The following is a 13,471-nucleotide window of genomic DNA, read 5'->3' on the forward strand; positions in this document are numbered from 1 at the left end:
GATGCCTTCTTTTTTATATTCATCCAGCAGTAAATTAAACAATTTCGTTTGTTTGTTTATTTTATTTGTATTGCACAGATGGCCCAAATGCATCTGGGCACATTTCTTAGGGAGGGGTAACAAGGGAGGTACATACAATGAATTAACAATATTGCCAAATACAGTGGTGAAAGACAGATGTACAATTATACAGCGAGGCAATGTATCCAAGTTGGCAGACATATACATGGGAGGCACAGTTACTCGCATATCGTAGAGTGTTTGCACACGATGAAGGAGATGATAGTGGGAGATTACATGGTTGATGTAATGAGGTCCTGCTCGGTGAGCCATGATTTGGCTTTATTGTTAAAAGCCAGGTAAGATGGTTCGGCTCTCAATGTTACTGGTAGTATGTTCCAAAGTTTGGCGACTAGGACAGGGAAGCTAGATCCCCTCCGCTTTCTGGAGCTTGAATCTCGGTATTCCCAGTAAGTGGTCTTGCGCAGATCTTAGCAGTCTGTTAGGTCTTTGCCCTGATCATAAGGGTGTGGAAGGAACCAATTCTGTCAGGGCAAAATCTCTTATAGGACGGTCATCAGGTTCACCATCCAAGGCAACCAGATCATTGCATTTATCGGTGGTACTAGTATAGGTAGAAACACCACCTTGCAAGGCTTCATCATCAGACTCAGTATCTGAAAGAGTAGCATGAGCATGATGATCTGTCATAGGGATCTGTGAGGGGCGTTCAGTCAGAGGTGGAGGTGCATGCAATGGGCCTGCCGCTAGGTCCTGCCGTGGTGGAAGAGACAGGATTAGGCATTCTAGAGATTCTAATATTTCTGAGACAAAAGTCTGTAATGTAGACAGTATGTCCAAAGACCGGTCACAGGGCTCTGCATGACTGGGAGCCATTCTCAGATGCAACCCTGAGGTTGCAATAGATGCAAGTGGGGCGACATGGCAAGAGGAGGTCGTGCCAGAAGTGATGGAGGGACCTCCTCGTATTCACACTGTGAACTGTACTGTCAGTGCATCACCCAGAGCTGCAGGATGTTGATAAAAATCTGCATCGATGACATGTTCTAGTATCTCTTCTGGTGGAATCGTGGAAGGACCTGGAACTGCGTTTGACACGCATGATGCCTTGTAAAGACTGGCTGTGTACGTCTTGAAGGGGAACCAGAACGGTCCCATGGATGAGCAGGTACTGCTGGAACCAAAGATGTAGTCGCTGTTAAATCTGGTTTACGGGTGGTTCCTTTAGGAGAAGAGGTCACGGAAAGTGAGGAAGGACGAGGTGGTTGTAGCTGTGGCAGTAGCTGAAGTAGATATTTGCACCATTGACAAGGTCGTCGGAGACTAAGCCTTCGTCGTAGCTGTTGAACACTAAGACCTAATGGAGGACTTATGTATATGAGCTGTCAGCGGGGTAGATGGAGTCGACAGATGCTTTTTGGGAGCCATAGATGAAATGTGCATCAACGGGGCAGCAGAAGTCATGGAAAAGTGCTTCATGGACGAAGGAGGTCTGTAACTACAGTGTTTTTAGCAAGGTTGTGGAATGTCGACGCTGTGGCAGCCGGAGCATGGGTGGCATGTATCTTCTTCACCCTCTTACCACAGGAAGACTCCTCGTGGGACCTTGACCTATGCGATCCAAGGGTTTGCTGACAGAGAGGGGAATTGTTTGACAGAAGCTGAATCTGAGGTCACAGCACCTTCGTCCAACCAAGCAACCAACCTTCTGTGATGGTTTTTTAGCGTCTTTTAGGAGAAGGAGTGACAGATGCAACAGTTGCTGATGTCGTAGTCCCTGTACAGGCAGTTGTCACGATGGTCTTTAAAGTAGACATTCTTTAGGTGACAGGTGGAATCATGCCTCGAGGATGCTCTTCTTCTTTGAGACTGTCAGTGCCAAAGGACACACCAACAGGGCCCCAATGATTAAAGCTGAAACAGCCTCCAGGAGGTGATGTGATGTCGGTACCCGAACACCGATGGAGGAGCCGGAACTTCTCAAAGTTTCGAAAAGTGTTGGAAAAAAGAAGTTCTCAAAATGTTCAAAATATGCAGTGAACATTTTTTCAAACTCCCAACACTGAACATGCAGTAAAATATAGGGCCTCAGGGGTGGATCTGGAGAGGGCCTGTCAATTGAATGTGGGACCATACGACCCAAAAAGACCCTAAAAGAGCACTAAAGTGCCACCAGTTTTAAAACTAAAATGCTTTTAATATTACAGAGGATTCCTAGCCTGATGACGGGGAATACTCAACTAGCATGTGCATCTATGAAGGATTCAATGCTGGAGAAGTGGCACCCCAAAAGGAATCATAGCAATTCTCCAAACAATTGCTGCATTATCTGCACAACCTGCAGTCATAGATGGGGTTGGTAGCCAGTCTTCTGGCTGACAGCAGGATGCCAAGAACCTCATTTTACAATTCCCAATTTCTGCACCTCAGCTTCTCTACAGTCAGCCATGAAGACTGAGGCTCTTCAGGTTGGGGGCTCTGTACCCCTTGTGGGACAGGAAGTACACATTCTTCAGTATCAAAGTTCTAGTTGGTGGCAGTGCACTTTATTTTTTTGTTTTAATAGTGGCTGCATGAGTGGTAGCCATTTTTGCTCACAGCATGCCCTTTCTTCCAAAATTAAATGAAGCATCTTGTGTTGTTAAATTCATTATCCAAGCAACCATACTTTACTGCTCTTGGTATTGAATGGGGTGTGTGTGGGATGATTTGGGGATGAGAGGGGGAGGGGCGGTGGAATGACCAGGAAGACTGATTTCAGACGGAAGCTCCAGCTAGGCCAGAATAATGGTCCATACTGGTCTCCACTCAAATTCAAGGTAAGCAAAGAACGGTTCTCTGGTTACTGGATTTAACACGATAGACTCCATTTTGAGAGGAAAGATCCAAGGAAGAAATGGGCTCCTGTGAGCTAAAACATGAACTAATGCAACCGCCATATCAAAGTACACTGCCACCAAGAATAACCAGTACAACTGCATGGGTCAGGGTGCTGACGCAGGGAGACTAAAAGGGCCCACACTTGCACAGTGAGATGTCGAAGGGTTTTCGCAGGAGAAAAATTCATCACTACACACAAGCAAAAAGCAGAGGGGACTAACTAAAGTGGGCAAAAGAGTACTTTTTTTCATTACACTGCCCTATTGGCTCATCCTTCTATGCATACACATTTAATTTTTCCCTAATCTTACATATTAGGGGCAAGATAATTTAGTGAGTTAATTTCTACCCACTGAGATTGGCCTGTAACCTGATGGTCAAAAGATTGAATGCCAGCCGACTGAGCTTTTCTCCTTAACAATAATAAAAAAAAAAACTCACCTTGCTTATTGATTAACGCAACCTTTATTTTACGCTTGAGTTGTTTTTCTTTCACCAAGTTATCACATGACGGCGCAGGGCTAGCTTGGATGGTGCGGGTTGATGTACTTGTGTACTTGGAATGTTTCAAAGAAAGTCCCAGAGCTACAATTACAAAAATGATGGGGCTTATTAACATTGTACATGTTAGATTGCAAATCAATCTTAAACTGAAGCAAATGTGTTGCCACATCACATTTAACATGCAAAATAATGTTAGTGCCATTTATAATCTGTCATACAAATACTACAATGTATCTTGCAGGACATGACTTACCAGCTTGATGAAGTGCTGCAACCACTTTGAAAATACGATCTGGAAAATCTGATTGTATAAACATTAAATGTCAGAAATGTAAGGAAGGCATGGTATCAAACAGTAAGACAGACACGAGTGATCACAGGTCAAGGGTATTTATTGAACTTCAATTGGGTTTGAAAAACGCCTATCTAAACCTAAATCTAAAGATGGGAGCAAGCTACGACCATCAAATAATAATGCAGCCCTAGTGGTGTCTTGTCAAAATAAAAGGGCCTATACTAATAAACCTATTGCCAATCCTTACTTCGCAATACAAATAGTGTGGAAAACAATGTTATGCAAAAGAAAGTTGTTCAAGAAATGATATGTCAGGATATTCAAGCCGTTGGCTTCCCTCCCCACGTTGTGAACACGGGACAAGGCGGCACACTCGAGCTTAGCACAGTCTCTGGCTTCTCTAGCACGAGGCTGCAGTTCAAATCATCATGGCCTTATGTGCCAAATTCTTTTTGCCATTCAAAGTCCCTTTTTCAGAGGGCTTGATGCAATATGACAAACATCAAAGTTCCTTTCTTCTTAGGATTTCACACATACAAATTCTCGGGGGACTTTCTGGGTCACCGGTCCCCTTCTGCCGAGCTCAGACCCACTTTAATACAAAGCTTTCAATTGATCTCCTACTGCTGGCTACGGACCAACTTTAACTTTATCAACTTTGTCACACATTTTCTTTACTGTATCAACATCGAAGACTTTCGATTGTGTGGAGGATTTTGCTTGACCAGTCGCAGGACCACTTCAAATCACAATTCTCTACAACTCTTTCACTTTCTGGATACCTTACAGCAGCCTTCGGTTGAGCACACATGTGGTGCCGGACCACTCTATCAAAGGTATCGTATCTTCGTTTCAAAGTTCAAACACCATCAGCAGTTCAATTTTACTTATGTCTTTTATCATACGTATTTCAAACAATGTTCGTTCCAGCGCTCGCCATACAATGTTACTGCTTTCAACCTTGGCTTCAACACAGACCGGTCTTGTATCGGTATCTCCAACTCAGCGGCTGTGTTGATTTCACCGACGTTGCTTTGTTGTTGGAGCCAAGGACAGTACCATGGTGGCTGAGAATTCTCGCTGCCTTGAAAATTTGATGCGGGAGGGCCCTGGGTATCTCCAACACACAATGGAGGAATCTTTAGCCTGTTTTCCTTGTCTTATGCTTTCCAATCTCGAGGACTCGTGAAAGCAACGGTTCCTTGTCGAGAAGGTCAAGGGAACTTCCCTCCTTGCAAAACCCTTCTGTTTCGCTGTCTTTCTCCTTTTGTTAAACTGGCATCTCGGAACTGCTGTTTACCTGTGTGCTTTGACTCGCTCACAGTGTGCTCTCGTGCTCAGTATTTTATCCGTGTGGGGAAGCTTAATGGAAGTCGGGTGTCTCTGTGTGTGATGGTCAGTAATTGCCTGACCTTGCCTGAGCATTGTATTGGGGCATGTCAGGTATATGGCTCGGGTGTTGGTCTGTTTTCTCTCATAGCAGGCTGTCCATGAAAGTGTTTGTGTTGTAAAGGGAGCAGGGGGGTGGAGTTCCTAAACATCCCGCTTGGCAGGATGGGGTAAAGGTGTTATAAGGAAGCGGATACTGCGTCTCACCGTCCGGTGTCCCACTCCCACTCCTTGAAGACCCCTCACCCAGGTGATCCTCCCACACTGGTCCACCCCCAGGACCTGGATCCAAAAGGGATGGGCGTGTCCTGGCCACCTGGGTGACATCCCCGGGGACTAGTGGGTGAGACATCTTCTGGTTTTTCACAGTAAACAGTGCTATACTGCCAATATGTCATTTAAAGTCCTCATTAACTTAAAAATTCAGAAAACTACTTTTGTAAAAAAAAAATATATATATATATGACTTACTCCTACTGATTCCTCACTATAGATGTATATTCAGCAGCAGGCCACTGCCTTCAGAAACTCTTCTAGAAAATTAATAGTGTTGCTCTGCCTCCACTGATGGTCCACTTTCGGTTCTGGAAGTGACACTGCCATAGCATATATAGAGCACATGTTGCCACATGACCTTGACCCCCCCCCCCCCACCCACCCCAAATATGCTCAGTAGCTGAGGGAACACATAAGCAATGAGAGGGAGGATTGACTTACCAGAAATGTTCTTTACATGGATTCTTCTCTCACAGAGTCCTCATCTTGATAGATTATCCCCTCAGCAACAGCTGCTCCGAATACATAAACAAGTGGCATAGTGCTGCTTGACATCCTCTCCTCGACTACTTCACTCCATTCCTCGACTCCAGGCATGATGTCAATGTTCGTACATACAGCGTGCACTATGCCACCATTAATCAGTTTCCAAGCATTTTTCCTCTGAGCTCAGCAGCCGATAGGAATAACTTTGCATACATCGAAAAAGAAGGAGAAAATACGCCCCAATTCTCTTTTCTTGGGGTAAGCAACCAAAAGGCAGGACTGATGGCATAATTGTTCCTCATCTAATACAGGGAAATTATTGTTTAAAAAAATAAAAAATCTGCACAAAGAACCAACTAGTCCTTTATCACCCACAAAAAAAGGTGGCTAGTTAAGCTTCCATAGTGGGGTGGGTAGAGAGGGAGGGCGATGAAGAATCTGTGGGAGAAAAATCCATAGAAGAACAAATAACTTGCCTCTTGTTAATGTTCTTTCTGATGGGATGTTCCTTCTATGGAATCCCAATCAATGATGTGCTGTCCGTCCACAACACAGCTGTTCCTCCAGCTCTGTGTCGGCCCCGATGTGTCTACTTGGCCACTTGCCGGGCATGACGTTGGGGCTGGTACCTATAGAGGCGCCACGCCCTGTGACGTCAGTTCCAGCCTTTTTCCTTAGGACCTTGATGAGGGACCGCGGCCCCAACGGTGCACTAGCTATCCGCCAAGAGGGGCAATTAGGGAGGGCGATGATGAATCTGTGGAGGAATGTCCACCAGAAAGAACAGAGGTGAAGAATGGGCTCCAAGACCCGCAGGCACATCCTTCTCAGCCAGATCATAGCATTCTGAGATGCCAAGAATGACCTACCTTGACAGGGTCCGTTTAGTCTCTGTTTAGTTAGCCTTGCCAGCACGAGCACCAGCGTAGCCAACAAAACGCTGGTCATCTTTCCTAGCCTTTCTCGTCTGAGACGGATAGTAGCTCAGGTCCTGCACCGGGTCCAGCTGATGGAATCGCTCCTCTGTCTTACAAGGATGAGGTAGAGTAATAAACACAGGAAGATGGATCTTCTAAGAGAGATGGAAATCTGAGACCTCTTTGGAAAAACAAGAGGGCCTCCCTCTCAGTTACGTTTTACCTTGGGGAACAAATTAATAGTTACTCACCGTAGTGACTAACGTACTCTTAGTCCATAGTCCCCATTCCTCCATACTGAATGGGCGTCCCTCGGCAGGGATGGGAGACAGCCTTTTTCACCAGAAAAAACCTTCTTCCCCTTTAAATTTAGAAGCGCATAGAGACCGGCCCTGGGAGCATCCGTTCCCCTGACTCCGCCCACCGGTGCCATGCCATCAGTCCCCCATTGACGCGTAGACAATATTTAACATTGCCTAATGACAACAGTATTAGGGGGGAGGATGGTGGGACGTATGGAGGAAAGGGGACTATGGACTAAGGGTACTTTAGTCACTACGGTGAGGAACTTAATTACTCTTACGTCCGCCATCCCCTTTCCTCCATACTTCATGGGCGATTAAAACTGAATGTAGCCCCAGGGTGGAGAGGAGACCCTCCTTAAGAAAACAAATTCCTTAGAACCGCCTGTCTGAAAGCTGCATCTGACTTAGAGCCGGCGTCCATACAGTAGTGCTTACAGAAAGCCGAAGGGGTGGCCCAGGTGGCCGCCCTGCTGATGACTTGCCACGGTGCCTGCTGCTGGAATGCGATGGCCGTGGCCTTGGCTCTGACAGCGTGGGCATGCATGTTAGCTCGAAGTGGTTTGTACTGCCCCTCATAGGCCTCCTTGATGGCCGAAACCATCCACCTTGCTATAGAGGCCTTGGATGCCTGATAACTGGGCCTTGCGCTGCAAAGGTGACAGAGCGTTCCGACTTGCGGAATCCCTTGGTCCTGTCCAGATCGAATTTCAGAGCACATCTGACATCCAGACAGTGCAAGACCCTCTGAGCATCATCCTTCGGTTTGGCAAAAAACATAGGTTAGACTATCTCCTTGTTTAGATGGAAAGCGGAGGCTACTTTAGGTAGGAACGCAGGGTGTGTTCTCAGGAACACCTTGTCCTTGTGAAAAGTAGTATAGGGTTCTGAAGCCACCAGTGCCTGGATCTCGCTGACTCTGCGAGCAGAGGTGAGGCCCACCAACAGAGCTGTTTTAATGGTGACCAGCCTGATGTCTGCAGACGCCACTGGCTCGAACGGTTTGTGTGCCAAGGCGCCCAACACTACATTGAGGTCCCATACGGGGTGTGGTTTTTTGATGTGCGGGAAAAGTCTTGGGAGGCCCGACAAATGTCGCTTTACCACCGGGTTGGAAGAGAAGACCTCCGAATTTCTGTAGGCCCCATGGCTGCCAAATATGTATCCACCTTCACGCCTGAGTGAGCAAGGTGTGCAGCGAAGGAGAGCACATCTTCCAACGTGCACGTAAGGGGGTCAATCTCTTTAAAGTCCGCCCAGTGACAGAACCTAGTCCATTTACTCTTGTACTGGCTCCTAGTAGCCTTGCTCCTAGCGCCCTGAATGATTTCTAGGTTGGCCTGTGATCGACCAAGGGGTTTCAGCGTGAGCTGCTCAGGAACCACGTCGCAAGGGCTAATTTCTGTGGAGCAGGGTGGATGAGCCTGCCCGCATGCTGCACAAGATGATGAGCTGGGCCCATCGGTAGGTGAATGGGAGGAATGTCCATGAGGCTGAGAAGCTTAGAGAACCACAGTCTCCCCGGCCACCACAGAGCTATCAGAATGATGCTGTGGTGACAAGATGCCTTTATCTTGCAGATCACCCAGTGGACAAGGAGTGTGGGAGGGAAGGTATATGCTGTCATGCTGTTCCACTGTATCTGGAATGCGTCGCCCAGGGAGCTGAGGCCCTGCCCCTGCCAGGACGTGAACTGCTGGCACTTCTCGTTGTCCCAGGAGGCAAAGAGATCCACCTGGGGCTGCCCCCATCTGCCAAAGATCTCCTGTAGCACCTGATTGTTCAGTTGCCACTCGTAATTGTCTGCTCCCAGTCTGCCGAGCCTGTCCGCCTTCAGGTTGGACTCGCCCGGAAGGTGGATGGCCGTCAGGTAGATGTTGTTCTCCAGGGCCCATTCCCACATGCTGATCGCTAAGCTGCACAGTGGAGGGGACCTGGTATCCCCCCTGCTTGTTGACATAGTACATGCTGGTGGATTTGTTGGCCTGGATGAGGACGACCTTGCACCCACTGAGCGGAAGGAAAGCTTTGAGAGCTAGCCAGATTGTTTTTAGCTCCAGCCAGTTGATACAAGACTCCTGCAGGGACTCCATTGACACTGTGGTTGTCCAGAGTGGGCGCCCCCCCCAGCTTTTCAGGGAGGAATCCGTGGTGATGATGACCCGCGGGGCCGGCTGCCGGAAGGGCTTTCCAGTCCGCAGATTGCAGTTCCTGGACCACCATGTGAGGTCCGGGTGGAGAGAAGGAGGAATGCTGACACGCTCCGCTTGGGAGCCCTGCTCCTGATTCCATGAGGCTGCAAAGTGCTGATGTTTTTCTCCTCGTCTTGAGTCGTGTGGGGTGCGGCCAGTCGGACCGCTGCCATGATACCTAATAGATGTTGGTACCTCCAGGACAAGGTCACTTCTCGGGTGAGGAAGTGAGTAGTGGCCTTCTTGTTGGCCATGACCTTGCCCTCCGAGGGGAAAACTCTTGGAGCTGGTGTCCCATATTAGGCCCAGAAAGGTCAGCATCTGCGTAGGCTGCAGCTGAGACTTCCTGAGGTTGATCGAAAACCCCAGCTCGTGGAGTCTGATCATAAGGGTGGAGGAAGTGATGAACCACCTACGGAGATCTCGCCCTGACGAGCAGGTTGTCCAGGTATGGGGTGACATGGTAGCCCTGGACCCCGAGGAGGGCTGCCACTGCATTCATGAGCCTGGTAAATATCCTGGGAGTTGAATTGAGCCTCGCTGGGAGGATGGGACTTCTTCCACTGCCTGGCTCTCGATGAGCAACCACATTTTTGCCAACAGAGTTGCTGTTGCTGTGGGAGCGGAGGGGAGGATAGGAAATGATTGGTAAGCGGTACCCCGTGGATACTACAGAGAGGATGCAGGGGCCAGCGAACTTCTGATGCCAAAACTGTGCATGAAGGGCAAGCCTGCCCCCCACCAGAGACACGTGGACCCGAAGGAACGTGTCATGCCTTCTTTCCCTCTGAGGCTGCTGCTGGGGAGGGGGACTGAAAAAAAACATTGCTTCACCCCCGTGCCCCACTTTTGTCGTTTGCGCCGGTGCTGACTCTGAGAACAGTCACGCTGCCTGGACATCTGTTCTTGGAGGCCGCGGAACCCCCCCGAACGCCCGCCCCTCGTCGGAGCGCTGATGTGACTGGTTGCATGCCTTGGGCGTGGCATTCGTTTATTTGCAAAGCGCTTTATAAATAAATAAATAAATAAATCAATCAATTCGTAAGGATAAAGACTTTGCAGTTCTTTTCATCTAGCTCCTCATCGGTGGTGGAGTGAAAGAGGTCACCACCCTCGAATGAAAGGTCCAATATGCGTTCCTGGACGTCTGGGTTAAATTTAGTAGCCCAAAGCCAGGCAGTCCTTCTCATGTCCGTGCCGATGCATAGGGCCCGGGCCAGAGGTGTCAATGTGGGCCGCGTTGGATTCCATGATGTCTTGTGCCACCATTTTAGCCTCTGCCAGTCCCGCCTTGAAACGTGACCGGCTCTGCACTGGAAGTTCTGGAAGCAAGTTGGCTATTTTCTGCCAAAGCCTCTGATTAACGGCTGCCAGCATGGCATCCACGTTGGATTGACGTCGATGTAGCAAAGCATTGGAATAAAGCTTCTTCCCTTACACCTCCAAAATCTTCTCCTCCTCCTTGCCTACCAGTGCCGAGGACAAGGTGGTCGAGGACGACTGAGGCTTTGAGTACAGTGAAGCTGCACAATCACTGAAGAGTGCGTTGAGGGTGGGTGACAGCAACAGATTCCCCTCAATTTGCTTATACTTGGCGTCCAGGTGCCGATTGACAGGCTGGGCCGAGTGGGGTTTGAGCCATCCCTTTTTGGCCAGGGTGACAAAGTAATTCTGCATCGGGATCCCCGTTCTGGCTGCAGGGCATAGAGTGAGGACCTCGGCAAGTACCCCCGCCTCCGGTTGTCCGACTTCGGGTGAAGAAGACCCAGGTATTCTGTCAGACCTGCGAGTCATTTCGTGGAAGGCCTTGGCTGACGATGGTTTGTCGCCTGTGTCCACCAGGGCATTCAGCTGGTCCGGAGCGGGTGGAGGAGTGCTGGGCGCTGAAGGCTGAGGAAGAGGCTGCAGCTGAGGTTGGTACGGAACCGCCTGAACTGTGGGAGCCAGGGGAGAAAGAACCGAATGAGTCGGCGTGGGCAGCAGGGGCTGCACTGGGGCCTGCAGCGCTGGAGCCATAGGAGGATTTATTATAGGCACAGGCAGAGGGGCCAGAAGGAGCGTGTCCCTGATCACATCCTTAAGGATGGCCCACCATCTGAGAAGATCTCATGAGAGTGAGGAACTTTTCAAAGAACCTGTCCTCGCAGGCCGGTGGCGTGGCAAGTGATGTTGACAGGGTAGCGGGTGGCTGTTGGGGCCGGTGCGTACTCTGTCTAGCTGGTTGCGGGGTGAACCTGCCCTGCGATGCTGATGGATAAGTTGTAGACTACGTTTCTAACTCATTCTCCCACCTGCTCCGTTCCTCGGGCGGTATTGGACGTGCGGCCAACTTGTCGAGCTGTATGCCGCGTGCCGAAGTCGTAGTGCTTGGCTCACTGGGCCTGGCCTCCTCCAAGACTCTTAAGTGTGGATTGCGAGGTCTACTCTGCTTCTCGGGCCTAGACCCGCTAGGTGTGCCACCCTCGACCCGGTGGTCAGTAGAGCTGCATTTAGGCACCCCCTCGGACGTATTGCTGGTAATAGGACAGAGCCCCTCGGACATAATGCCCGAGCCCCTCAGATGAAAATTCGGTGCAAGAACCTTCCGGTCCCTCAACACTGTCACCGGGAGGATCCAAGGATCCCTCGGCCTGTAGGCCGGTAGCTGAAGCAGCCTCGGTGCATGTACTGGTACAAGGACTTGAGCGGTCCGTCCCACGCAGGTGAGTCATCGGGAAGGAGTCTCCCTTGCGGGGTGCGATGGAAAATAGAGGCCCTACCTTGGGCCTGGCTCGGTGTTTTACAAAGTTCTTGAGGTCCTCGTGAGGAGACTTCTGAAAGAGCTCCCTCCACCTGGCTAGACTGTTCTTCAGCGATTTTGATGACAGGGCGTTGCACGCTGTACAAGCTTGCCAGCTGTGGTTGGGGCCAAGGCAACGTAGACGGAGGGCATGAGGGTCTGGAGATGGGAAGAGCCAGTTGCAGGATGGACACCTGCTGAACCCTGTGGAAGTCGACATGCGTCGGGGAGGAGCGTAACGCCTGACGACCGAGTACCTGAATGATGAGAAAGACACAAAAAGACAAAGAGAAGTATCCGCGCGTGGAATTATATGGCCGAACCCAAAACCACAGGAAAGACGCAACTGATTGTACAAGTTACTGCCCCATATCTCTCGTAAATGGAGATGCAAAAATCCTAGCAACCAGGCTGGCAGAGATATTGCCCAAATTAATCCATATGGACCAGGCTGGATTTATCCTCTGAAGAGCCAATCAGGATAATATAAGACGGGCGATTGATGTGATAGAGCTCGAGACTAAATCCGGGCAGCGCTTCTCTGTTGCGGCTCTAGGCGCCAGGCAAGCCTTCGATAGTCTAGACTGGGGGTTCCTGGAGCATGCACTGAGGGCCTCTGGGTTAGGACCAACCTTTACCCACATGGTTTTGGCAAACTTTAATATCCTCTCTACACAATTTGTAGTTAATGACCAACTTACAGCACAGGTCCAAATCATGCGGAGCACTCGTCGGGCTGTCCCTGGTCTCCTCTGATTTTTGCCATGGCAATGGAACCTTTGGCAGCACTGATTAGGCAGGATCCAGGGATACGGGGCATAGACGGCAAAATAGGCACCCACAAAATTGTGTTGTATGCCGACGACGTATTCCTATTCATGAGTGACACACGGACGACACTGCCCTGAGCGATGTCTGTGCTCCAAGACTTCAAGGAAGTATCAGGGTTTGCTATTAATTACTCTAAATCTAAAGCCTTAAACATCACGGAGGAGCCAAGGGATATTGAGATTCTACAAGAGGAATTCTCCTTGGTCTGGGAGGAGAAGGAGCTGGACTACCTGGGGATAACCCTGACACAGGAATATAAAACTCTGTATGGGGCAAATATACCCCTGTTGTGGAAAAGGCTGCGGGAAGATCTGAAGTGTTGGGACTCGCAAGAACTCTTGTGGATAACTCGGATAGCCGCATTTAAAATGACATCTGCCCTCCATGGTGCCTTCTGAGGCGGGTTGTCTTGCTCTTCCATTTGGAGGGTCGGATCTTCCACCCAAACCACAGCAGCCTGAACCTTCATGCTTGGCTACTGAGAGGCTGAGATACACGGATTGAGACTTGTCGGATGGCATCCTTGATGTGCTTCTTTCGGCTCAGAGACCCACCACAAAGTCTACTTATGCTTGAAGATGGCGAAAATGTTCTGCTTG

General features: G+C 49.4%; 1 protein-coding gene across 2 annotated transcripts in view; it reads right to left on the reverse strand.

Moving 5' to 3' along the window:
- Positions 1 to 13,471, reverse strand: part of PHIP (pleckstrin homology domain interacting protein) — a 2,101,228-nt gene that overhangs the window by 38,706 nt on the left and 2,049,051 nt on the right. For both annotated transcript variants that reach the window (XM_069606291.1, XM_069606290.1), the window contains exon 40: positions 3,343 to 3,486. In XM_069606291.1, coding sequence (XP_069462392.1) covers positions 3,343 to 3,486 — 144 coding nt within the window. The remainder of the gene's footprint in view (positions 1 to 3,342; positions 3,487 to 13,471) is intronic.

This window comes from Ambystoma mexicanum, chromosome 4p, assembly GCF_040938575.1.
Source record: "Ambystoma mexicanum isolate Mex_15411 chromosome 4p, UKY_AmexF1_1, whole genome shotgun sequence".
NCBI classification, from domain to species: Eukaryota; Metazoa; Chordata; class Amphibia; order Caudata; family Ambystomatidae; genus Ambystoma; species Ambystoma mexicanum.